Genomic DNA, 25,071 nt, shown 5'->3' with positions numbered 1-25,071 from the left:
AATGCCTACAGCAGGAAGCTGGTGACTGCATTTGATCTAAGGTCAAAATCCAGTGCAGAAAATTGTTCTTAGCAGAATCCCATTAGGTGTGTAAATACGCTTCCATTTTCTCTTTCATTCTGAAAAGTACTGCCTTTTCATATGCCTTAAACTGTCCCAGATGACTTATCTCAGCCTCTGCCCTGTTCAAGCTGGAGTGCAACAAGAACTAGAAAATCCTCTGAATGGATCTTCAAAGTGTGTCTGGCAGGGAGCTGAGCCAAGTGCATGGGCTTCTCTCCGAGATCACTAAGGCTATGTTTATTACAGTCCTGCTAATAAAATTGGTGCTTGTGCTGCCACTAATGCTTCATGCAAGCAAAATGATCAGAGAATCAGCCTAGGACACAGAGAAAAGATCTTAATCCTTATTTCCTTATATCCCAGAGGATACTCAGAGATATTTGGGTGGAAGTCCAGATCAAGGTTGTGAATAAATTTTACCATCATCTTAGGTTCATTTTTGTCAGCTTGATTCCAGTCTTCTGGCTAGCAGTTGCTGCAATTACCAGATAAAGAGACTACAAATCTTTCTGTAATTGAGAACTGCGACAGTGACCTGCTTCTTCTCATCAGACTAAACTAGAAGTTAATGGATAGCTTGGAATAAGATATGGCATTATGGGGTGAGAATGTGGCGTATTTTGGGGAAACAGGTTTCCATTGAAGACATTCTGAATTGCAAAAATTAATCAAATTAATAGAATCACCAAAAGAAAAGGAAGAAAAAAAAGTAAGAAAAAGTAAGAAAAAAACAACCTGATGCTGTGACTGTTCCATAACTTGGGCATTTTCTTCTCATGGGATGAAGTGTCTCTCTCCAAAACAGCTGATTCCCTCTGAGAAAAAATAAGCTGAGACATGAATCCACTTGGCTAGAAAAGGAATTTGATACTGTTTTTCCAGTAGCCTGGCTAAGCACTCTAAGCACATTCCCTGTGGTTGACCTTATTTTCTTAGCCCAAGAACCAAATGATCTGAAAGAGTACCACCACATCTTATTCTGAGTAGAGCTCAAAGAAAAAACACCCAGCACCTTCCAGAACAGAGTTCTGAGGGTTTTAAAGTTTGTACTCCAAAAGTGAGTTCATGCAACAGGTAACACATTATCAGACTCAATTAATTTGGACAGAAATTTGGAGATTAGTCATTTCCAAAGAGCCTGTTATGTGATAAAATTTTTTTACTGTCCATAAAGTTAAATTGACTACACAATGAAAGTGGAATTTCAACAATAATAAACTGAGTTCGTTGTCATGGGAAGTAAGTATTGAAAGTGGATGAGAACTAAAAGGATTTGAATTAATGAACATAGAGGGGTTTGGTTTTCTGCGATTACTCATTTCTCTCTGGCTAACTCTCCATCCTCTTCTAGCTATCACGTTCAAATTATGGAACAGTAAAGATCACTGCAACAAAAAGTTCCGTTTGCATTATCTTTCTTCCAGTCCCACGTTCAGTTTTAATACTTTTCTAGAATTTCTTTTTTCATTTCAGGTTTGCTTTTTTGTTTGTTTGTTTGTTTGTTTGTTTTTCACAGTAATCCTGTCTTCCGCCACTTCTGTTGTTTACTTTTATTATAATTTTAAGAAGTTTGTTGAAACAGGATGCGTAACTGTACAAATATCTCTGATTTTCTGTAAACAAGGATGATGCCACATCTTCTGAAGAAAAATCAGTAGCTCCTTTTCTGAATACCTACAAAACTGGAAATCTCAACATATAAAGCTGTTGCAACTCAAAGTACTGGACTGACCATCCGTGTATTTGAATGTGTGTGGGGCCAGTGTGATATCAGGAAGCTTAGGATCTGCCCGAGCAGTGGAAAAGCTGTGGGATGAGGACACCAATGTTACAGTGGCTTGGGACAGAGTACATCTCTACAGAATTATGCAGAGTTCAGCTTAAGGTTCATATCTCTGTAGTTTCAGCACCTGATACATTTGGTAGCTTTGGTAATCATACTATGGACAAGCTAGTATCAACTAGGTAGACAGTCGAATATCAATGGAACAGGAATGAGTCTGAGCATCACTCTTACTGGAATGATCTTTAACAATGTTTGCTTTTTTCATATAGAATCATATATTTGACCAGGGTAGTAAGCAGTGTATGAAAACATTTTCTTCAACTCTGCTTTCATTACTAAGTTTAATGTTAGAGTCTGATAAAGCAGTGATGTGAATGAGATGGTGCAGGTGGTTCAGTGGTTCCACTGTAAGCTATATTCATCCTTCAAAAGACTTCTGCTTTCAAACTTCATTTACTTTATAGTTTACTAGAAGGAACCTATCTCACTGCACTGTCACCAGGATGCTGCACATTATCACCCTTGCTAATGCACATACCCTTGCTCTCCAGGTAGTGATGTTCACGCTGCAGCTGGGCCATGCCACCTTCTTGTTAACAGAACCAGTGATCAGTGCAATGACCACAGGAGCTGCGACACATGTTGTGACTTCACAAGTGAAATACCTGCTGGGACTGAAAATGCCATACATATCAGGACCACTAGGATTTTTTCAAGTGAGTCCAGTAAAAGAGACAAGTTATTTCATTAGCTAATGTTTTATTAAATTTAAATCTTAATTTTAATATATTTTTAGTATATATTTATGATGTATATTTGTGAAAGAACTGATGAAATACCAAAATCTTCATTTTGCTACTCCTTTTTTTGTAGAAACAGATTAGGAAAACTTGATGAAGAGGTAGAAAGGCTTATTTTAGAAGTATTCAGAAACCAAGTTTTCAGTATATGTGTATACAGCATCAGTAATTCTCTTCATTAGCCTTAGCAATGAAAGATTCACCATATACTAAATTATTTGTTAATTCTTTAAAAGCTTTTTCATAAATGCTTTTTAATATAGAATGCCAGCAGCCATTGTTGTTTTTTTATAATGTTTCCAAGGAGACTATACTTTACATATGGGCATATTAGCATCTTGTAGATTTGATAACATTAAGTACAACAGCCAGGAAATAATCAAAACACAGATTATGAGCAATAATAAAGAGCAGCAGTGATAGAAGGAAATATTTCCACATTGGTGTGATGATGATATCATAAATGAGGTAATTCAAATGCTTTGAAAGAAATCTATTCCCTTATCCCTTGTATATTTTAATGTATATGAAAAAATTTCTTTGCAAGTTCTTTGCCTTTCACTTCAGTTTTGAAATCAAACCACTCAGGGCATTTTCCAGATTAAAAAACTTGATATGTTTTTTGTAAGGTTTTCAATTTCTCTGTAGAATTGTGTAAAAACAAATGAATAAACAAAAACCCCTCAGTACAATTTAAAATAATAACAAATGAGAAAATCTCCACATTTAGAAGGAACAATTTTACCATGCATATGCTTTGGAACGTTTCTGGTGCCTGTTTAGACTTCTGGATTGCTTCAAGAAGCTCCAGTATTTCAGTCCCCAGCAGTGAATTTGTCAGTGTGTCTCTTGACATGTTCTTTACTCCAAATTCATGAAACCAGAGATTAGGTTTTTGCTTACTCTTTGTTTTCTTTCTTCAAACCACCTCCCACTCACATTGTTTTGTCTCAGACAGCCTTTGGGTTGAGAAAGCAAGAAAAAGGATGTTTAATAAAGTGTAACAGGAGGGTTGAAAGTAGAGCAAGCCATTGAAAAGTGTTCTTTTACAGCACGTGAGATCACAATTAAATATGTAAAAATGAGCTTTGTGTATGGGGAATGAATATATTACACCTGCATCAAGCCTCTGGGATTTTTGTGTTTACACATAGCTTATTTAGTTTATTACATTTCATTTTCCCTGTGTATGGTTACAATCCATACTGCAACTGAGCTGCATGTTGCAGAACCACTGGAGATTTTACAAATGGGAATGGCTGGATGAAGGTGAGAAAGAAAATGGCGAGGGAAGGCTGCATGTGAAATCAGGTTTTCACAAGGGATGAGAAAACTATCATTAAGTTTTACTTCATATCTGAAAACAGAAAGCCATATCTGTATTTGCTCTTCATCCTTCCACAAGTTTCTATGGAATACAGCACTACAAAGTGAACTCCTGCAATGTAAGGAGCCTGCTTGGCAAAATTGGGTCTTTTGTGGTTATGTTGCAAGTTGGTTGCAAAATCCTTGTGGTTGTGCTGCAAGTTGGCTGAGAAAGTCTTCATGTTCACAGTGTCCCACTACCAGTCTTTTTCCTTTCTTCTCTTATTTTCTTTTCTATTATTTCCATTCCCACTTCACAGTAGTTGCCTGCATGATTATTTTCCCATACAATGTGTTGTATTTCTTAAAAAAAATCAAATCAAATCAAATAAAAAAGAGACATATTTTGAACTGTAACAAGGTCGCCTACTCTCAAATAGAACCAGGCATTTTAACAAATGTGTTGCTTTTCTTTTTCTTATTTTATTTGCTTCAGTTTCCATACTCATTTTTAAAGCTAATCTTTTGGATCTATCAGAATGCACATTGCTTCCGGAGTGTAAACCATGACGGTGTGCATTATTACCATTTGAAATTATGTGAAAATTGGTTGGAATTCAAAGCAGTTAATTTCCCATGAGAACAGAGACATTTTGTGTGTACACATAAGTGAACAAAGTTAGAAAGTTGCTTTTTTTATACTTATTTTAAAATTTACATCATTACTCATATAACCGCATTGCTTCTATTAAAATTCTTTGCATGAGTGTAACAGTAAACATAAAGGCAAGAGACAATCAACTAAATATATATGAATATATATAAGTATATGTGTGTCATTAAAATGTGTGTCTGAATACGTAAAATACTGAATTCATAGTGATTTTTGTGATGAAAACATCTGCAAATATTTTTTCTGAATCAGATTACAATTGTAACTTGAGTTTTAGGTGCTTGTATTGTGGTGGTCATGCTTTTATGTTAGATGAGCACAGGAATCTAATGGACAGTATGAAATCTGAATGGAAGAGTGTAGATTGTTGGCTATAGTACACATTAACCACATGCAGGTTTTTCCTCTGAAGAAACAGTGAGTGGTCTGTGAAACGCTCTCCTTGCTTTGCTGATATCACCATGAAGTGTGTTTTTAGGGCTTCAGGGAATGATTACCAGGGAATAGTCAGCGGTAGCTCTGGAGTCTGATGTGGTAACTGATGTAATATTTATACATATTATTACCAGATTTGTTTCAGTTTCTCACAAACACTGATATTTCTGATATCTTTTTTAGAAATGCCATCCTTTGGGGGTACGGCTGTTTGTTGTTAGCACTGAAGTACTGATTTTTCATTTGCTGATGTATAGTACATATTGAAGGGTAGGGTTTAGAGAGAAACATCAAATAATACATCAGGCTGTTCAAGTAAAATGCTTGTGGCAGTCTGATAAAGGTATGATAAAACTTTTTATTAACTCAAGAGTGATGCATCCCAACAAAGGGGAGGTCAGGCAAAAATGCCAGAATGCTTGCATGGATGTACCAGAAGGTCCTGGCCACACTTAACACCAAAAGGAAGCATACAGAGGATAGAAGCAAGGACAGTTACCCTTGGCCAGGTACAGAGACATTGCATGAGCAGTCAGGGATCACATGGGAAAGGTTAAAGCCCAGATGGTATTGAATCTGGCTAGGGAAAGAGCGGCTGATACACAAATATATTGGTGACAAAAAGAAGACTAAGGGAAATGCGGTCCCTATGCTAAATGAAAAGGGAGACCTTGTTACTGTGGGCAGTGAAAAGGCCAAGCTACTGAATGCATTCATTGCCTCACTCTTTACCACTAACTCTGGCTTTCAGATATCCCATGTCCCTGAGGCCAGGTTGAATGACTGGAGCATGGAATATATAACCTCGGTAGAACAGAATTAGGTCAGGGATTATTTTAGAAAATTGGGCATTTGTAAGTCCATTGGCTCTCTTGGGAGATGAGATTGTGAGGCCACTGCATATAATTTTCACTTGATGAAGGCAAAGGGGAGAAGTGCCTGAAGGCTGAGGGAAAGCAAATAGACCCAGAGGCCCTTGTCAGCTGCAGCTGCCCTGGGATTCTGAGATGCTGTGAAAGTTCTGGAATCTTGGGCTAGATATTAAAAAAAAATAATAATAAAATAAATGGAATCTTCTTTTTTGTTCACTTGTCAGTAAAGATGTTCTAAAAGTTCGTGCATATTTCTTAGTGATCTTTCATTAAAATTGTATTTATTCACCCCGCATTAGATCTCACTTTGTCTAAGCAAATTAAATTAAATGCAAAATACATACATAGATAAAGCTGACAATACTCATTTGGAAAACAAAACCAAAAACCCACATCTCTTTGTCTTTGATGATTAAGAATCAATCTATTTTCTTACTGCTGTATCTTTGATATAGCTCAATCGTCCCTGTGTTTGTGGGTGCAGTTTACAATGCAGTTTTCTAGATTGCCTTCATTTGTCCTAACTAATCACAGTTTCTACTGGATACCAAGCCAAGGCATATTGAAAATGCATCCTTGGGAGATTATGGGTTTGCAGACTATTTGCAAGCCACATTAAGGTATAGTCCACATTGTCCGATGGCAGTGGGGAAATACATTATCAAAAATTGGTTTGATTACCATACTCATGACATAGGTACAGCATGTTATTTAGTAACTTTAGCAAGTTTTTTGGGAATAGGATAGATGTATGTGCTGGTTTATGCCATTCATCCTTAATCAAAAAACCATGGCCTATATTTCAATTGAGAGGGCTTCCCTTTATGAGAAGAATTACATTTCTTCTGTTTTTCTGTCACCATTTAGAGGTCCACCCTGGAATCTGGGATCATAGTTGTTGATAGGAAAAAAAATAACATTAACTTATATTTTATTTCAAACATCATTTGCCTGGTTTTATTATCCTCCATGTTGCGGTTTTGAGGGAAGTTACTTGTGAAGCAGCCTGAAACTACAGCCTAGATTTTAACTTTTGTTTTCTATACAGCTTACATTTTGGGCTACATAACAGCTCCTAAAATCTTAATGCAGAATTTAAGTGTTTAAGCCTACCTTACTTTTTCACCACCTTGCATCTTTATTAAGCGTGTGAATTACTTTCATTTTCATGCTTCTTTGTTCCTCTAAGTAGTGAACTTATTTTGCAGCTTTTAACTTAAAACTTTGTGCTAGAGACAGAAACAGAGCTGAGTAGACAGCATAAGTCATTTAAATAGCCAACAGTGCATACACACAAAGCATGTCAGGTAATTAGTGTGTGCAGCATCTGGACCTGATCAAAACATGCTTCATGAAGCACTGTTAGTGGAATCGCCATGAGCAGCCAACAGGGACATGGAATGTATCTTGCTCTGTACAAAATCTTTAGATGGACTCTCCTAAGTGCTGGAGGGAAGGTCCTGAAGAGAACAGTCATCTCTTGCTTTCCTTCACAGCCACTACTCCATCTTTCTTTCCTTTTTCTTTATTCCACTCTCTCTTCTCTTTCCTCTTCTTTCTGTTTTTTAATTCTTTCCTCAGACCTAACATTTGCTGTTAGAGTTGGTGGATGTCATGTGCTGTGGACACAGATAATGCATCTTTGTACATGTTTCAATGCTGTTATGCTATTCTCACTTAATTCACTGAAGTTAATGAAACTAGAAAAGGAAAGGAGATATATCAGATTTGCTGGGATTTTCTTGCTTCTACAATCAATAGGAATGTATAAATTATCGACGACACAGCTCTTGGATACTGATCCAACTCTCGCAGGTCATTCAGACATTTGAAGTGTAGAAAGTACCATTGCATGTGACCTGGAATTGCATATTCCATGATTTATGAATATAATCTGTTGTTCATCTCAATCACTGCAGATTTATGCCTACATATTTGAGAATATCAGATCGGTTCAACTAGAGGCTTTACTTCTCTCCTTGCTGAGCATTGTGGTGCTTGTTCTTGTTAAGGAATTGAATGAGAAATTTCAAAGAAACATTAAAATTGTTCTTCCTATCGATCTAATTTTGGTAAGTAGGAAGCCAAATATCAGACTTTTTGCTTTTAGAGTTTTCAACAGTTCAACTAATTCCCTGAAGTTTTCTGTTTTCTATAGTTGCTCACACCTGCCACTTATGAAATGAATAACTAACTTTCATGGCTGTATATTAAATGCAATAACAGGAAAGAGTTTGGCTAAATAATAAAGAAAGAAGTGACATATGTTCCCAATTTTTATAATATTTTTACTGCTTATTTGGATAATTACAAGTGCATGAAGTCTAGAATGTTAAACTATAAGAAGTTTAATGTAGAAAATGAAAAGTAACTGATATAACTCTGGGCAAGCATTGTGCTGAGTAGGTCTGACTTAGATACCTCATATTATTTATCTGCATCAAAGTTAGATACCTAAATTATTGCTTTCTGTAAGTTTTCCTTTCATATAGCATAGGCAAAATTGAAATTCTCTATTGTCTAGTAAAGCTCATTGTTAAGGATTAAACTATAGTAGAGTAGCCAGCTCTAGGGCAGAGGTTTCTGTTTTGCTCTAGACCAGTAGAAGAAAACTAATTTAAAAACAACAACAAAACCATAAAACAAACAAAGCAAAGCAAAACAAAACAACAACAACAAAATACAGGCTTAGTTCAAAGTGGATCATCACAATTACTTTGTTGTTGTTGTTCTTGTTGCTGGAAAAGCTGTTTACAAAAGAGCCCTTTCTCTTGCTCAGAGAGCATCAGCTGATTCACACACTCAGGTGCACCTCAGTTTTGAATTACTTTAAACTGCTGGTGTGAATGGCAGTGGTTTGAGGCTGCACAGGGGCAGCTTGATGATGACTGGCAAGAGGCTTTTCAGATTGATTTTATTAACACAGAGCATCTAAATTCCTCTGTCATAGTCTTTCCTCAGACATACTTTCTAAAACTGCAATTGTGTCCAGATCACTTCTTTTGCCTCACTTCCACATTTACTTATTTTACATTTACACATTTATTTATTTTAGTTATAATACTTCCCTGTCTTACTGGATTACTGTAAAGACACATGCATGAACACTGTCATATTCTCAGCTCTGGTAGTAACATGGACTATGTGAGAACCAGAAAGCAGTAGAAACATAATGTATTTTTTTCTGTATTGAACCCAATAGATAATTGCTACATCCATTGCCTGCTGCTATGCTGATATGGAATATGTCTACGGGCTAGATGTTGTGGGGCACATTCCTCAAGGGTAATATGATTTTTATTAGTTTGTGGCTTCTCAGTATGTTTAGATCTGTGAACATCTTGTGAGGAGGTTGGAGTACTTTCTTTGGAGTAAGAAATGGCAAAATCTATCATTTTCATTCCTGACCTTCTTGAATACTCTCTCACAATTCAGTCTCGCATTCACAAGGTGTATTGATATAGACATAAAAATGCAGACTTTTTTGTACATTTTCATAGCTATCTCATTACTTTATGCAGTAAAAAGTGGCTAATGTATACCTGATGATGGCTAATGGATGTATGACGTAGGCAGTCAACTGGATTACTGCTACTTGTGTTTTTTGTAACAGTGAACTACAGTGAGATAAGGCCTAAAGATTGCTACAATTAGTTCTTCTCTACTCATTTATATGATAATTTTAGAAAGTATGGCTTCTGAAGGAAAGGATTTAGCTATGTTTAATCTATGGAAGAACATTCTGACTATGGGTGATACGTTTTCCTCCATGAGTTTGAAAAGAAGGAAAGAGATATTCAGTATAATTAGCTGTGAAAACAATTAGATTAGGTGTTAGGGAGAATGTTCATACTCCAAGGGTTGGTAAGGAACAGCACAGCTGTTCTATAATCTCCCTCTTGGAGATCGTAGGGTTTCCCTAAGTTTCACAAGGCAAGCTCTGAGTGCATGTGTAGCAGCTGGCACTTATGTAAAATATGGGAAGTTGCTGAGAGAGAAAATCGTTAACTCTTTAGAGTATGCTGTTACAGGCTACGAGTTTCTGAGGCTGAAACAATGTCATATACTTCTTTTGATATGCATTATGGACAGTTAAATTGTACTGATACAGCTTGAATCAGAAGCTTATTTTCTGTCTAACCTCACATACCAAGGCTTTGTAGTGTTGAAAAACATAAGCAGAAAGTTGGATCCTTCCCACATATCTTTAGGTGCTTACCTGAAATATCTAACTGCCTCATCAGTGGAGGTCATTAGAAACCTCAGGTGTTCTGAGATCTGAGGTAACATAATTTGCTCTCTGGAGATCTGACATCTTTTTGTAGAGTAGAGATAGTTTGGTGTGATTTGATTCTTAACTGCAGGTTTTTATAGCATTAGTAAATCATCATTAGATGGAGTGAGTTTCCATACTGATGGAGGTGCTGAATACTAACGCTGTTCTGATTAATCTAAAATTTAATAAACGTCTTAAGTATTAAACAAAATTAACCATGCATGCAAAGACTGTTTCTCTTATATTGTCATGGGTCGAAGAAGTACTGAGGCTATCTTTATTTCTTACAGGCTGCCACCACCCAAACTGCCACCCATGAATATCCTACCTGAAGTAGTCACAGAAGCTTTTGGGGTAGCACTGGTTGGTTATGTAGCATCACTTGCTCTAGCCCAAAGCTCTGCTAAAAGGTTTAAGTATGCTGTGGATGATAACCAGGTAAAGTTCTTTCTCTTTACTTAAGGAGTCCAGAAGGTCAGTAAGCTTTGAAACTGATTTACCATTTTAGAGGAGTGTTATTGATGAAAGCCCAGTAAGGATAAATTCTGTATGACATCCTGAGGCCTTCCAGTGATTACTGTGGAACTCGAATCTAGTCCAAATTAACTCTGTAGAATATCCTATTCGGATGAACCACACTTTCTGAGGAAATGCATCCTTCAAGGATAATCTCATAATGCTGCTTTTCATGCAGACTGCAGCTAGTTTAGGTGTTAATCTGTTTTCCCAGTGTTTCAAGGTGAGACAGCTTCTATTCTGGCAGCTGAAATCTTTAAGCCCAGCTAAGATTTTAAACCAATGACTAATTAAAAGAAAGAAATAAATTAGGTACCTACAGCCGTAGGACTGTAACGTTATATCTGATGTTATAAAATAAGGATCATACAATGAAGAAGACTCATCTGAAATTAAGGTCTGTTATAATAAAAGGCGCAGGATGTTTTCAGAGAGCACTGCCAAATTTGCAGCCACAGGAGCTCTCTGCAGTGTGCTTACTAAAGTAGAAGTGGGATAATTTCTTCCTGCACTACCTCACTACTGGCCACGGTGAGTAGGCAACTCATGGAGTGGGGATCCATATAGTCAACCCTGATAAGAAACACTCCTAACTGGTAATTAATGCTGTGCGGTGAGAATTCTGCTCCCAACTTCCTGTTAAATGGTTTGGGATAGATGACATAATGTGTGAAGAGCAGTTGGTTTTGTAGCTGGAGACCGATCTGAACATCCCATCTAGACTGACTGGCCTTGCTACATCAGTGCGTATCTTTAGCAACTCCCGCTATCTCTGGAAAATAAGGCAGCAATATTCTTATCTACTCAGGTCTCTAAATTATTTCTTTTTAAATGTATGCATTATGCCCATATTTTCTGTGGTGCTGCAGAGCAGTGTTTTCTAGGGAGCAGAGTTTAGTATAAGTTATGCCTCATGGCTGGATATAACATCACATGTGTACCAAGCAGTTCTGACTTCAAGCACCAGGGTCTTTGATGAATTGCCATCAGGAGATGAATGTGCTCCTCCCAGTGTAGAGTAGGAGGCTAGTGCTGGGTATCCAAGCTGATCAACTCAGCTTTCAGATATGAGGGGGCCTCATCACAGAATCACAGAGTGGTAGGGGTTTGAAGGGACCTCCAGAGATCATCGAGACCAACCCCTCTGCCAAAGCAGGTTCCCTATACCAGGTCACACAGGTAGGCGTCCAGGCAGGTCTTGAATATCTCCAGAGAAGGAGACTCCACAGTCCCCCTGGGTATCCTGTTCCAGTGCTCCGTCACCCTCACCATAGAGAAGTTCTTGCGCACATTTGTGCAGAACTTCCTATGCATTCTTTCTTCATCTGTAATAGTTGTTTGTACATATCTGCATTTTGTATGAAAGAGAGCATGCAGATAATGTTGCTACCATACTTCACTTTCCCTAATGCATATGTGAAAAAAAAAATAATAAAATTGTTGACCATCTTCTTCCCGTAGAGTCATAAGCCAGAAAAAACCTGGTCAGTGTCCAGATTCTACTACTTGAGCCTCTGGCCTGTTATAAAGCAGATGAGGATCAAGGTGGAGATATTTTTACTGAATTCTGTGTTCAAAACTCAGCAATATCATTTATTCTGTGAAAAAAATAATATGTCTCCTTTTTTCGATGAATCTAGTTCAGCAGCTCTACCTTTCAAGTTACTTCTGAGTGGTGAGAAGATATGTTCATATGTTATGTTTTGCCCTAAAAATTAAGGCCATCCTCCATCAGGGCAAATATTTTCATTGAGGACTCCTTTGTTGTCAAGAAGCATTGAAATGATGGAGCAATAAGAAAAAAAATAAATAAATCTCATTCTCTTTAACAACTTTGCAGGAACTTTTGGCTCATGGCCTCAGCAACGTGATTCCTTCATTTTTCTTTTGCATACCAAGCGCGGCGGCAATGGGACGGACAGCACTATTATACAGTACGGGAGCCAGAACACAGGTAATGCAATAGAGTGCACTAAGTCAAAGGGCAGTGACCATGCTGCCTCACTGGAGCTTGCCCTGATTAATCCACTGCATTCCACCATTCCTATCAGTTTTAACCATCTGCATGGAATTACATGTTTGTCAGCAGTCTTAATAGAAAAACTAATGGCTCCACTTATGCATTTTTACCTTTTTAATTTGATACAGTCTTTGTAGTCTGGGATAGTATGGAGGTGAGGATGTTGTGTTTTCAGATTGCAGGAAACTATGGAGGAGCCCTTTCAGTTTTGTGCAAATTTGTCAGCACTGTAACAAAAGTGCCCTCTAATGGTATCTGGTGGATTTATTGGTATAGGCTGACCTAAAGTGTTGTGTGTGTGTGTTCGTTTGTTTCTTAAATAATAATTTCTGATCCTGTATGATTTTCAAAAGGAAATGAATGTAATTTTAATAGATGCTCCTAAAAGAAACAATGTCCTAACTTCTGTCCTATGTCTTGGTGTATTCCTTCTGACTCACACAATGCATTTATCCCACAAATATGGCATATAGTTTTTTTTCAGGATGGTTTGTTTTACTTTCTCTTTCTGTTTGGAATGAAACCCCAAAGTTCCCATGGCAGTACCTTGGGTAACAGGGAATTGTAACTGAAGAAAATGCTCACTGGGGTTCTGTATTGTTGTAACCTGTCCAATCTGTGCCTGGGAGCAAGAGAGGCAGCTAAATGCTATGAACTTGGTGTGATTTGGCACCATGTGGGTGAGCACTGAACACTGCCTCTCTGACATTATTCTGAAATTCAAGAGACCATCATGGCCATCCTGCCATATAAATGCTGTTTCCTCAAGAGTTTGCTGCCTTTGTCCTTTTATAACTCCCGCCCTTGCCTGTGTAAATGTCATTAATTATGAAAAGAAAGGTAATGAGATGTGACTGACAAGGCAAAGCACAGTCTGTAGGTGATGACTGTTCCTGTCTATATCCTGCAATTGTTTCTCTTGCAGACACCACAATACTAAGAAATGATACAGGGTTTTATTTCAAAACTATGCATGTTAATTACTTGCTAATTAGCCTACACACTTCTCTGAACTCTGTTAATTATAATGAATAATTTATCAAATAATCATCTTTAAAAGCATTCATATGCAAATAGTTTAGCTGCCATTTTGCTATTATCCACTTCAAATTTTTTGAGTTAGATTCAATGTTGTATCATGTGTCCTCACCATCACTGACATTCTCTTCTGTTACCTGTTCATATCTTTCCTTTCCAAATTAAAGTTTTACTGCATCATGGCTTTTCTGAGAAAGCTAATTAGCATGAAGGCGTATAGGGCATCTGAGCACTTTGATATGGAACATACAGACAAAGGCTCCATTAGAAAATTATTCAAAATATAAGATGGAAAAAGAAATCACCATGGCTTGAAGTCAAAGTGGGAAGTCTGTGGTAAAAACAGTGAATATCTGCTAGGTTTTATCCAGAAGTTTCATAGTACAGCAGAATCTGCATCCACAAATTAGAGTGTGGTTATGCATTAGCATTATGACAGTACTTCAAATTATAATATTTTCTCACCCGTCTTCTGTCTTCTTCTATGGCTTAGAAAGCAATATAACCACTCTTGCCCATTCTTTTGGAGCTGTCTAGGTAGAATGATCAACTAAAAATATCTATCATAGATGTTTGTCAGATCACATCAAAAAGAAAAGCAATGGCTTCCTTTGTATCCATAAAGAGACATGACAGAAATGTGCCCGGTCTGCTTTTCTCCAAAGACCAAACTTTGGATTCAGGGATGTAATTTATTCTTCAGTGATATTCTTTCTGAAAAAAGAACAGAAGTGAAGAACCATTTCATCGACTGAGAAATGTCCTTCCCATAGAATCAGCGCTTTGTTTTGTATGTTTTGAACAGGCAGAGAAAGGCAAAAGTTCCTTGTGACTCTACCAGCAGATTTTGTATCCCTTTTTCTGCAAACACCCCGTCTCTCTATTTTGAAGTGATTCTGGCTTTCATTTTCTACTCTTTTAACAATTTAGCTGTTTTTATTTTTAACAACTTGTCTCTTAAAATGAAACAATTATTTTAGTGGGGAAAAATTGTATCAATATAAAAATAAAGTGAGCATCTGTCTACTTACCATCAAAACCTTCTGTGAATCTGGACTGTATCTTAGCACTTATTCAAGTGTTCCTAGCTGGGATTTGTTGGGGAGTTGATGGTCAAGTTGATGAGGTGGTGATCAAGAAGTGTGGAGGTGTGGCATTGACCATCATGGTTTGCAGGCATGGTGTGGGGTGGGTTGATGGTTGGGCTGGATGATCATAGTGGTCTTTTCCAATCTTAATGATAGTATTGATTTACAATTTCTTTATTAGCAAGACCAGAAATGCCATATTTTGTGAACGGTCAGAGTGGAGTGGGAGACTACAATTTTAATTTTCTCTATCAGATTAATACAACGAGCACCGTGAAGTAACATATAATCTATAGACCACATGTTTGTCCAGATTCATGTTACTTTCATTAATTATCATTATATATATATATATAATATAATATTCTGCAATTTGCTGCTGCATTTTCTAAAGTAAAATACATAGCTTCTATAACACGCTCATCATTGGTGGTTTCTCACTGGACACAATATCTTCAAGTTCTGATCCCAGTGAAAGAAGTTAGAAAACTTTTCCAGTGCAAAACTCATGACACAGTTCTTCATATATAATTTTTGCTCAGTGCAATGCCAGATCTGTGCTGTGATGCAACACAGAGTGCAGTTTTGTAAACATGTTACAGGATGACTGTGTGTGCTGCAATAAGTCTAAAATGAGATGTTACACAACACACAGACCATTTAACAACTCTGTCAGTGGGGCTGTGGTTTCTGCCTGCTGACATCAGGGTCAAACACAGATACTGGCATCCTTACTGTATTTTCACTGTAGTTGGCTAAAGGTAATTACCTCAGATAAAAACCAAAATTACACAGTTAAGCAACCTATAAATACCTGGCATGTTCAACATCTTATTCTTTCCTTTGTCTACAATGTTTGGCTATAAAGCTTTTTACTTTTGTGTGTGATTGAGTGATTGGATTTTCATGTTTATTTGTTTTAGGTGGCTTGCCTTATCTCTTGTGCAATAGTTCTTGTGGTGATCTACACAGTTGGAGCAATGCTGTACTGGTTGCCCATGGTATGGTACCTATCTTTTTTTTTTTTTTTTTAAAGATCACTTCCAACGTTTTATAAAGACTGAATTTCTTTGTGGGAAAGATGGTACTATATCTGAAACGACCCTCTTTAATTTCAATGGAAGAGAGAATAGCAAGGGTAGAATTTGTTCCGAAATCGTAAAATATAGAGTTGACTGTATAATACATGTAGATTTTACATATATATAGCTCCATATATACACATAGCTATAAAATAAAACATTTATACTTACCTTTGGCGTGTAATATGTGAGAAATCTATGTCCAAATTGTTATGGATGCAAGTTGATGGAGCTGAATAGAAATTAATGAAGATCCACAATTTTACTCCAGTAATGTGTATGATGTATGATTTTGCTTTTCAAATAAATGAAACACATATGATTGAAGATAGCAATCTTAGCTTAATTAAAGTTCTTTTATCTCTGTCATAGAATGCACCCTTTACACTAAGACAGTAAAGCAGTATGGTCGGTTTCTTTCACCCCTTCCCACCTCCCTTTTGCAAGTCACTTTTTCCCCATCCTTCTGATGACTTCTTCATCCTTCTCCTCCTCTTCTGCAATCTGGAGAACAATGGAGAAACATGGATAATCTTGTGATGTCTTAAAGTTTCTGTCATTTTCTCATAGTCAGGAGCCTTCTAGAATGCCTTCAAGAATGAAAAAATGCTTTTGATACTATTATTGTTGCATCAGAAGGATGCTTGTTCTCTATACCATTTTTGAAACACTATCACCAGTTTTTCAATAACTTGCTTTTAATAATGATTACTGGGTTTGAGAAAGAACATTCATCTCCTCTACTAATTTCATAATGAACTTTTTCTTTTTTTCTTTTGCCAGTGTGTGCTAGCAAGCATTATTGTTGTGGGCTTGAAGGGGATGCTAATGCAGTTCCGTGACTTGAAAAAATATTGGAATGTGGATAAAATAGACTGGGTAAGTGAAACCTAATCTTAGGGGGTTTTCCTGAGTGCCATTAAAAATACTTGCTGGATAAACTATAATAGATGTGTGGCCCTAGAAGAGATAATTGCAAATCATTTTTATTATTATTTTTTGTGTATTATCAGCTTAATTTTTGTCTCATGATGGGAGCATCAGAAATATCAATTGTCTGCATAAGAAAAAGCAAAAAGAAATTTTGATAAAGATCACAGTTTAATGCTGAAGATGTATACACATACAGATCTGGGCAGATATGTATCAAATTTTGTATTCCTACTCTGGCCAGTTAGCATGCTTTCATTATTGTGTCATTATCTTTGTTCTCTGTGTATATGGAATGACTGTACAGGACAAACAAAACTGGAAACACTAAAGATGCAGAAAGATGTATGTCCTAGGATGATGTTAATAAACTCTTTGAGATTTTGCAAGCAGATACAAAAGTGTATTATTTTATTATATGAAAGATTCTGCAGTATGAGAGATGAAATAGAGCAGATAGAGAAGACAGAAAGAAACAGTGTGAAAAAACAATTTAATACAAGATCTCAGTAGTCTGACATGCATTTGCACAGAATTCCCAGCAAATATTAAAGATGAGTCATGTTTAGGAAGACATTTTGATTCTCTTCCATGGACATTTTGAATGCATTGGTCAGTTATCAGAACCCAAGCCTCTAACTGCTTTCTAGGTTATATAAACACATTAACATCCTGTAATGATTTTGTAAGTCCTGTTTATGCAATTTCAATTAACAAATACTCAGAAAGGTATCTTGGCCCTATTCCCCAGTTCTTTTGTGGGAGGTAAAGGATTCTGGAGATAATACCGGACTTTGTTGTACTCCAAAGTGACTTAGCATTCTCCCTCAGTAAAGGCCACTCCAGCTGATTAAAACATCTATTCTTTTATTTTATATTTTTGTTGAGTACTGAATTTCGCTCAACAGTGGAAAGCATAGTTGTGTGAACCTGCCCTGTTCAGGTTTGACTACCTGATTTTTCTCCCATTCCATGATAGAAGACTAGAGTTATGTGTTTCGTGTCATCCAGTAGAAAAGCTCTCACTTTCATGAAGTCTTACATTCCTCAAACAGTAAAATTCTGAATATATTTTCCTCTACTTGTGCTGTACTTCATTCTAACCCAGTGATAAAAACATTGGATGGTGTGGATCAAAAATTATTTTGGGGAAAGTGGGCCTCAGAAAATTGGTATGAGGGAGCTATAGCTCATCCAACTATGTAATGATTTCATAAGTGAAGATTTTCAGAAGAATATTCTGCTAGACTTGGTGCATTTTTATAGGTAGAGTAACCTGATTGATTTTTGCTCTTGTGATTTTGACAGAAAAGGATGAGTGAATAGTTATAATATCTCTGGCATCTGTTATGATTTTTAAGATAGGTTATAGGGAGGGAGAGCTTCCTGGGGTTTATCTTTTTGACTGAAAATGCTTGGAAAATGATTTATCTTCAATAATGTGCCATCGATCCTTAGCCTGACAGGATAAATCATTTTGCTTTAAACAGCATTAATCTAATGTAAAACTACGAACATTGATCTTACATTGCTGCCTAGGCTGAGGAACCCCACTATGTACAGTGATTTGAATAACTTCAGTGGTGTTGACTTTGGCCTGACAGACTCACCCCAGAACTGACAGCTTTTTGGAGACAAATCAGTTCCAATACCCAGGTTATCCAGAACACTTTGAAGAGAAAAACACTGACAAAACATTTGGAAATAATTAGCAGCTGTTCTGGAAATGATTCTCTATATGTATTATGTAACATAGTAGATAGGTTTGTTATGCTCATGTTTCTGGCAAATAGTGCATGGAAATGGATCATTACAGTTTTTGTTACTTTGTTCTTTCACACTTAAACTTCTTAATGAACATGAACAGGATGAGTAATACTTACTGTTTGATCAGTGATTTATACAACATAATTATTTGACATATAAAAGGTAGCTTGGAATCTCTCCATTCAGCCATGGATTGCATTTTCTTGCAGATTTAATGTTTAGAAGCAGCCAAGTTTGAAGGAGCAGGCTGATATAATATGTTAGCAGCTAAATATTACTCCACGTATTTCATTTTCCTTTCAATTTGGTTTGTTTCTTTTTATCAGCCCTCAAGAATATCCTGTTTTTACACCCCATCTCTCAAATTGCATTCAACTTCTTTCCAGCTAGAACTCCACGGTTCTTTCTCTAGAGTTCTTTCCTGTCACTCACAACTTTCACATGAAGGTCTCTTTTTTCAGTGAAGGTTTTCTGTCATTCACAGCATCTTCAAAGATGACTTCAATCATTTCAGATCTAAGCTTCCACTGATATTTATTGTAAAACAACTGTACGTATACATAACTGTTCACAATGCAGCACTTCTCCTCCCTCTGATGTCTTCGTATTTTGGATGTTTCCAAGGTGTTGTTCCCTGAATTATCCATGTTTTTGTACACTGATCTGTAAATGATTTTTCTTGAATTTTTCCTCTTTTTTGGTGGACTACCAATTTTTGGTGGACTACCAAAAAGTTTATCTGGACTTTTAAAATGTACCTCTCTTTTCATGTTATCATTTTGAGTTGATTTCCATATCCTTCCTGCAAGCCTAACTTCTTAAAGCTCCAGACCATGTCACTTTATTAGTGACCTTTTCTTGAAAACTTCACCACCTTCCTGGGCAACTTGTTCCAATGTCTAACCACTGTTTTGGAGAATAAATTTTACCCAGTATCCAAACTGAACCTCCCCTGGCTGAACCTGGGGACATTACCTCTCACCCTTTTGCTGCTACCTGGGAAAAGAGGCTGACCTCAGTCTCACCACAACATCCTTTCAGGTCATTGTAGGGAGTGATCAGGTCTCCCCTGAGCCTCCTCTTCAGACTAAGCAATCACAGCTCCTTCAGCCACTCCCCATAAGACCTGTGCTCCAGACCCCCACACAGCTTTGTTACCCTTTTCTGGACACACTCCAGGGTTTTGATGTCTTTCTTGTATTGAAGGACCCAAAACAGAACACAGTACTCAAGGTGCAATTTCACCAGTATTGAGTACAGGGGAATGATTACCTCCTTTGCTCCTGCTGGCAACCCTATTTCTGATACAAGCCAGGATGCTGTTGGCCTTCTTGGCCACTTGGGCACACTGCTAGCTCATGTTCTGCCAGCTACTAACACTCAAATCCCTTTCCTCCATGCAGCTTTCTAACTAGTCTGCCCCAAGCCTGCGGCAATGCATAAGCTTTTTTGAAACTGAAATATAGGACTCAGCTCTTGCTCTTGTTAAAGCTCATACTATCGTCCTCAGCCCAGCAGTGCAGCCTATCCAGGTCCCTCAAAACAGCCTTACTACCACCAGACAGATGGTTGCATCTGTTAGCTTAATGAGAATGCACTTGATGCCCTCATGCAGGCCACCAATAAAGATATTGAACAGGACAGTCCCCAGTACCATCCCCTGAGAAGCACAACTCACCAGCTGGTTTTAACTTCATTCACTGCTACTTTCTGGGCCCATCCATCCAGCCAGAAATTTTATACAGCAAAGAGTACAACTATTCAAGCCAGGAGTTGTCATCTTCTCCAGGATAATACTGGATATGTCATTGTCTGATAGCATCACTTTTCTCCATGAAAGCTCTATATGTTTCAACCTCCACTTTAAATTAACTATCACAGTTGTCTTCTATGCCATCTATAAATTTACTTAAAACACTTTCCTTATCTGTAATATGCAGAAAACTTAGACCATGTCCAGAAAGAAAAAAACCCAACAAGGTTTTCTAACAGCATGCTCACTGTATGAGTGACTTGGCCAGGAAATGACCAGAGCTGAGACAGCTAAGTTTTACTCTTGATTTGTAAAGGCAAAAAAAAAAAAAAAAAAAAAAAAAAATAGAGACAATTTATGGTAAAAATTATGCATTCCTTTTGTGATACCATGATGTGAGAGGTATTCATGGATGCATGAATTGAATATGTGTGCATATATATTGATTTGTAAGGGGCATAATGAATGATACTAACTCAACAATTTAAGGTAGTGACAAGATGGGGCTTACTTTTGACAATTGCCCTCCTGCATCTTTCCAGAGAGTTTTTTGAGACACAAAGCCACCATCAGTTTCGTCAAAATAGGTTGGAGTATGGGGATCAGGGAAGGTCCTTCATGGAATTTTGGAATTTTGGAGCCCACTGGTGTAATTTCATGTATTTTAGAATGTTTTAACATTTTATCCTCATGAGGGAGATAGCCTTTTAGGTTTGTTCATATATTCATTATGGTGGGACCCTCCTTCATGAGAGAGCTCAGAGGACGTTGCTGTATAAACAAATTTTTGAAGAGTAGAAAGCAAGCCAGCTCTTCTTTAATGAAAATTTTAGATGAATGTTTCTAACATGGCATAGTAGGAAGATTTTTGTTCCTCCTGCATTAGTGGACGTGCTACCCTGAGTTATATTACTTTTGCTGTAGCTAGTTTGAGTTGGGTGGGATGGGGTTTAAAAGTGCTTAATCCATTGAGAGTGTGATTGCCTTAAACACTTGTTTTAATTAACAATATTTATATCAGTCCATTTGTCTCCAGGGCAGTCAGTACAAACAAATACCCTCTCCAACTCTTGAGTATGGAATGCTTGTGAAAATTTTGCTAAAGCATGCTAAAGCTACTCTGCTATTAAGCATTTTCTATTGTATCACTGCAGTGGACTTCACTTGAGCACTTCAATACTGAATTTTGGTGCAGGGTACTCTGAGGAACATATGCATGCATCAGTAATTTTCTGCAGAAGGACTTTGGAGCATGGGTATGCTATACAGCCTCCTTGCAGTCTGTGCTTATTCCTAAACTCCAGCATCTCTGCCAAGGAAAATGCTGAATGAACAGGATTTTGACAGGATTCCCCTGGCTAAATCAGTGCTGGTGATTGTAGTGTTGGAGCAAGTCTTCACATCCTCACAGTACAAAGTACAGTAAAATGTTGGTCTGTGAAGCCATGTTAGGATATAATTCAACTCTTCCTAAACAAGGCACCAATGTAAGCAGCTAGGATTACTTTAATTCCCCTCCTTGATGAGCAAAAATCTATTGAGCATAGATACAGATCATTTAGACTGCTCACTCAGCTGTAGACATGCATCCTGTAGATAGCTAATGTTTAGTGAAATGAGTCATCCCTACATAGGCAATAGTCATTTAACTCTGTTGACAATAAGAAGTCCATTATCAGTTTTCAAAGTGGTACAGTAAAATTTACCGTCGCACTATTTTTGTATTAAATTGTTCAGTCATTGATTTAGAGAGTATTCTCCCGTTTCTCCTATTTATATTCTTTTTTCCCTCCAAGATCCTATTGCAGATTTCCCCCAATGATGGATTTGTACATCCTATGAATTTGAAAGGTCTAAGTAGAAACACACTGCATACAGAGTTTTAGAGAGCACTGCTACATGTATGCCGTGATAATATCTCCCAGTACTTCTGATGATTTCTGATATATGAAAGATTCAACATAAATCTGTATCTCTAGAATATTTTCAATTGATACAGTACAAGCATATTTTTAAGTTTGATTTTGTTTTGATTTTTGAGAATAACATGTACCTATAATATGCTATCCTCCAAGATTTGAGGAATGAAGTGGCTAAACTTCATCTGTTCTGAAGTATGTACTAACTAGATTGAAATAGGAAGTGTTCTATATGACTTCTTTTGTTGAACCTTATGATAACACATAAGGTTTTAAAAAAAAAAATGTCTAGAAGATCAACATTTGCTGCAAGTTTGATGACCTAAAAATACTCACTCTAGGCCAATATAAATCAGTGTAGTGTGACTGGCAAATGAGAATATGATTGTTTTGGCTCATATCATTTAAAATGGCAATCTCTGGTTACAGTTAAGTTGTACAATGCTAATGTCCATTAAGGGGGCTCTCATCTAGTTTTCTCAGCACTCAGCAGCACCTGAAAAATTCTGGCTTTGATTTTTCCTGTGTAGGCTTTCTATTTGGATTTCATCCTTCCTTTTTTTCTTAAGACACTAAGAACAATGTTGAAGGTCTTGTAGCTTAGATTTAATTAGATGTGATATCGAGAATAATGTGATGACAAGGCTCTGCAGTAGAAGCAGATTGCTTGGTGTCAGGCTTTGTCAAATGTTCATCCTAATCAGAACTCTTGATCCAAATGAATTTGAATTTCATAGTTCTTATGATAGCCCTTTTCTATTCAGAAAAGTTCCCTGTAACTGTGTAAATTGTAGAAATAATTTTTTGTTGATTAGTCAGAACTCAACATTTGTTACTCATGAAGGTATTCCTTGCAGATATTAAAACAATTTGTATAAGATCTCATTTTAAGATATTGCTGGAGACTGAGAACTGTTTCACTGAATGAGACACCTCTTTCCTCTGCACCTGGGTCATTGAAAAGTCTGCAAAACCTTTTGCAGCCATTAAGAATTTTGAAGATGAGAGAGGAAAAGGTTACTCAGCGAAGTCATGCAGCCCTCTGTGCATTGTAAAGTACAAACTAGTTAGTACAGTATGGCTTACGTTTTATAATTCATGAACATAACATAACAGTTCTTAAATCTGTTTGAGCAAAACTCCTGTGGTTAGGCTGAAAGCAGGCTGTTGTCTCTGGTTTTGCTAAGCTCAGTGAAAGATTCAGAAAGGATCATTTTAATAGCGATTATGCCATTGCAGTGCAATCTGTTGTTGTGCAAACGTTATCACAGGGTGCTGTAATGGTTGAAATGGACACCTGTGGAGAACAATGAATTCATAGAATTGAAAATACTTTCCATTCTTCTTTAACATTTTTTATTTGAAGATAAGGTGGTAGTCTTTGCCGAAGGATCCCTCAGGGAAGGAAATATGTACTGAATATCCCTGACATTAGGGCTATATAAGAAACCAAGTCAGTGATACTTTTCTCCTTTTAATGTAAAAATCTGGAATTTAAAGGAATCTAAAATTCCTTTCTGAAGTGAATTTGGTTCCTGGTATTCTTTGTATTTTTTTAAAAACTTAAATTTAAAATGAATCCAAAGTGTTGCTAATCAAACATTGAAAGATGGGGAAGCAGTCGGAAAACTTACCATTTTAATGTCAATGGATTCATTCTTCAATAATTTTTAATTGTTTTAGAGTTGGTTTAGTCAGCTGTATTCTGATAAATGCCACTTCTAATTAACTTCCTTGCAAATTATAATTCCCACTTAAGTAATTAGTGGGAGAAGAGCTCTCTCTGTGTGACCTTTAGAGTACTTCATTGTGTAAAAGGGAAGAAGGATTTTAGCTGTGTGCTGTAAAGAAAGTAGCAATAACTTGCAATGTGAATAATCAGTTATAGTTTCAACCAACCAACCAAGTTCATTCCAAATTAAGCTGCTAGTTCAACTACATGTACTATTTTAAGGACCTCCAGAATGATCTTCTGTGAGCACCAGGAAGATCAGGATCCTGTTGCATGTGTTCTGAAGCGGAGAGATGTTATTTTGATGATAACTCAGATACTCGCCAGTTCAAACACCTGAATGTTTACCTCTCAGAAACTATTGTGTTTGTGTTTTTTATTTCTAACTCATTAGATGTACATCGTTACAAAATGGAAGCTAATCATCTCTTTCTGTTTCCCTCCTTAAAGAGCATATGGGTTACTACCTACATGTTCACAATCTGCTTTGCTGCTAACGTGGGATTGTTGTATGGCGTTGTCTGCACAATAGTAATTGTGATTTTCCGCTTTCCCAGGTGAGGTGTAATTTACTGAAATGTTCTAGTACCACATAATTATGTCTTCTTTCTGGAACACTGCTTCACTGTTGGGATATTACCTACACTACACTAAATTTAACAGTAAAATCTCAGTTTTGAGTTGCACAGAATGGCCAAGGTTGGAAGAGATGTCTGGAGGCCATCTGGTCCAACTCTTGCCCAGGCAGGGCCACTTAGTAGTACAATATCTCATTCGGTTAGCAGGTGAAATTAGCATAAAGTCAATTGGGATAGCCAACAATACATTTTTCTTTCATTTCATATTCTTACTCGTGAAGAATATTTCTGGCAAGACTTAGTAACAAAGCTCCTTTATCAGCTCCTAGATACTGCACTGTGCAGGAGTTGCAAGCTGGTATTTGCCTTGCTAAAACACATTAATGAAAGATAATTGCATGACATTCTCTAATGCCTGACATGTGCTTTGTAGACACT

The 25,071-nt window shown here is 37.0% G+C and overlaps 1 protein-coding gene across 3 annotated transcripts in view; it reads left to right on the top strand.

The window, feature by feature from the left end:
* SLC26A7 (solute carrier family 26 member 7) overlaps positions 1-25,071 on the top strand; it is a 77,923-nt gene that overhangs the window by 33,727 nt on the left and 19,125 nt on the right. For all 3 annotated transcript variants that reach the window (XM_085537229.1, XM_085537228.1, XM_085537227.1), the window contains 8 exons: positions 2,405-2,565; positions 7,854-8,006; positions 9,137-9,219; positions 10,501-10,648; positions 12,567-12,680; positions 15,796-15,873; positions 16,738-16,833; positions 24,506-24,612. In XM_085537229.1, the coding sequence (XP_085393355.1) occupies positions 2,405-2,565; positions 7,854-8,006; positions 9,137-9,219; positions 10,501-10,648; positions 12,567-12,680; positions 15,796-15,873; positions 16,738-16,833; positions 24,506-24,612 (940 nt within the window). The remainder of the gene's footprint in view (positions 1-2,404; positions 2,566-7,853; positions 8,007-9,136; positions 9,220-10,500; positions 10,649-12,566; positions 12,681-15,795; positions 15,874-16,737; positions 16,834-24,505; positions 24,613-25,071) is intronic.

The sequence above is a fragment of the Coturnix japonica genome, chromosome 2 (genome assembly GCF_054131305.1).
Source record: "Coturnix japonica strain WE chromosome 2, WE-NBRP24, whole genome shotgun sequence".
Classification (NCBI taxonomy): Eukaryota; Metazoa; Chordata; class Aves; order Galliformes; family Phasianidae; genus Coturnix; species Coturnix japonica.
The sequence above is the reverse complement of the archived record's forward strand: the minus strand, read 5'-3'. Positions and strand labels throughout refer to the sequence as shown.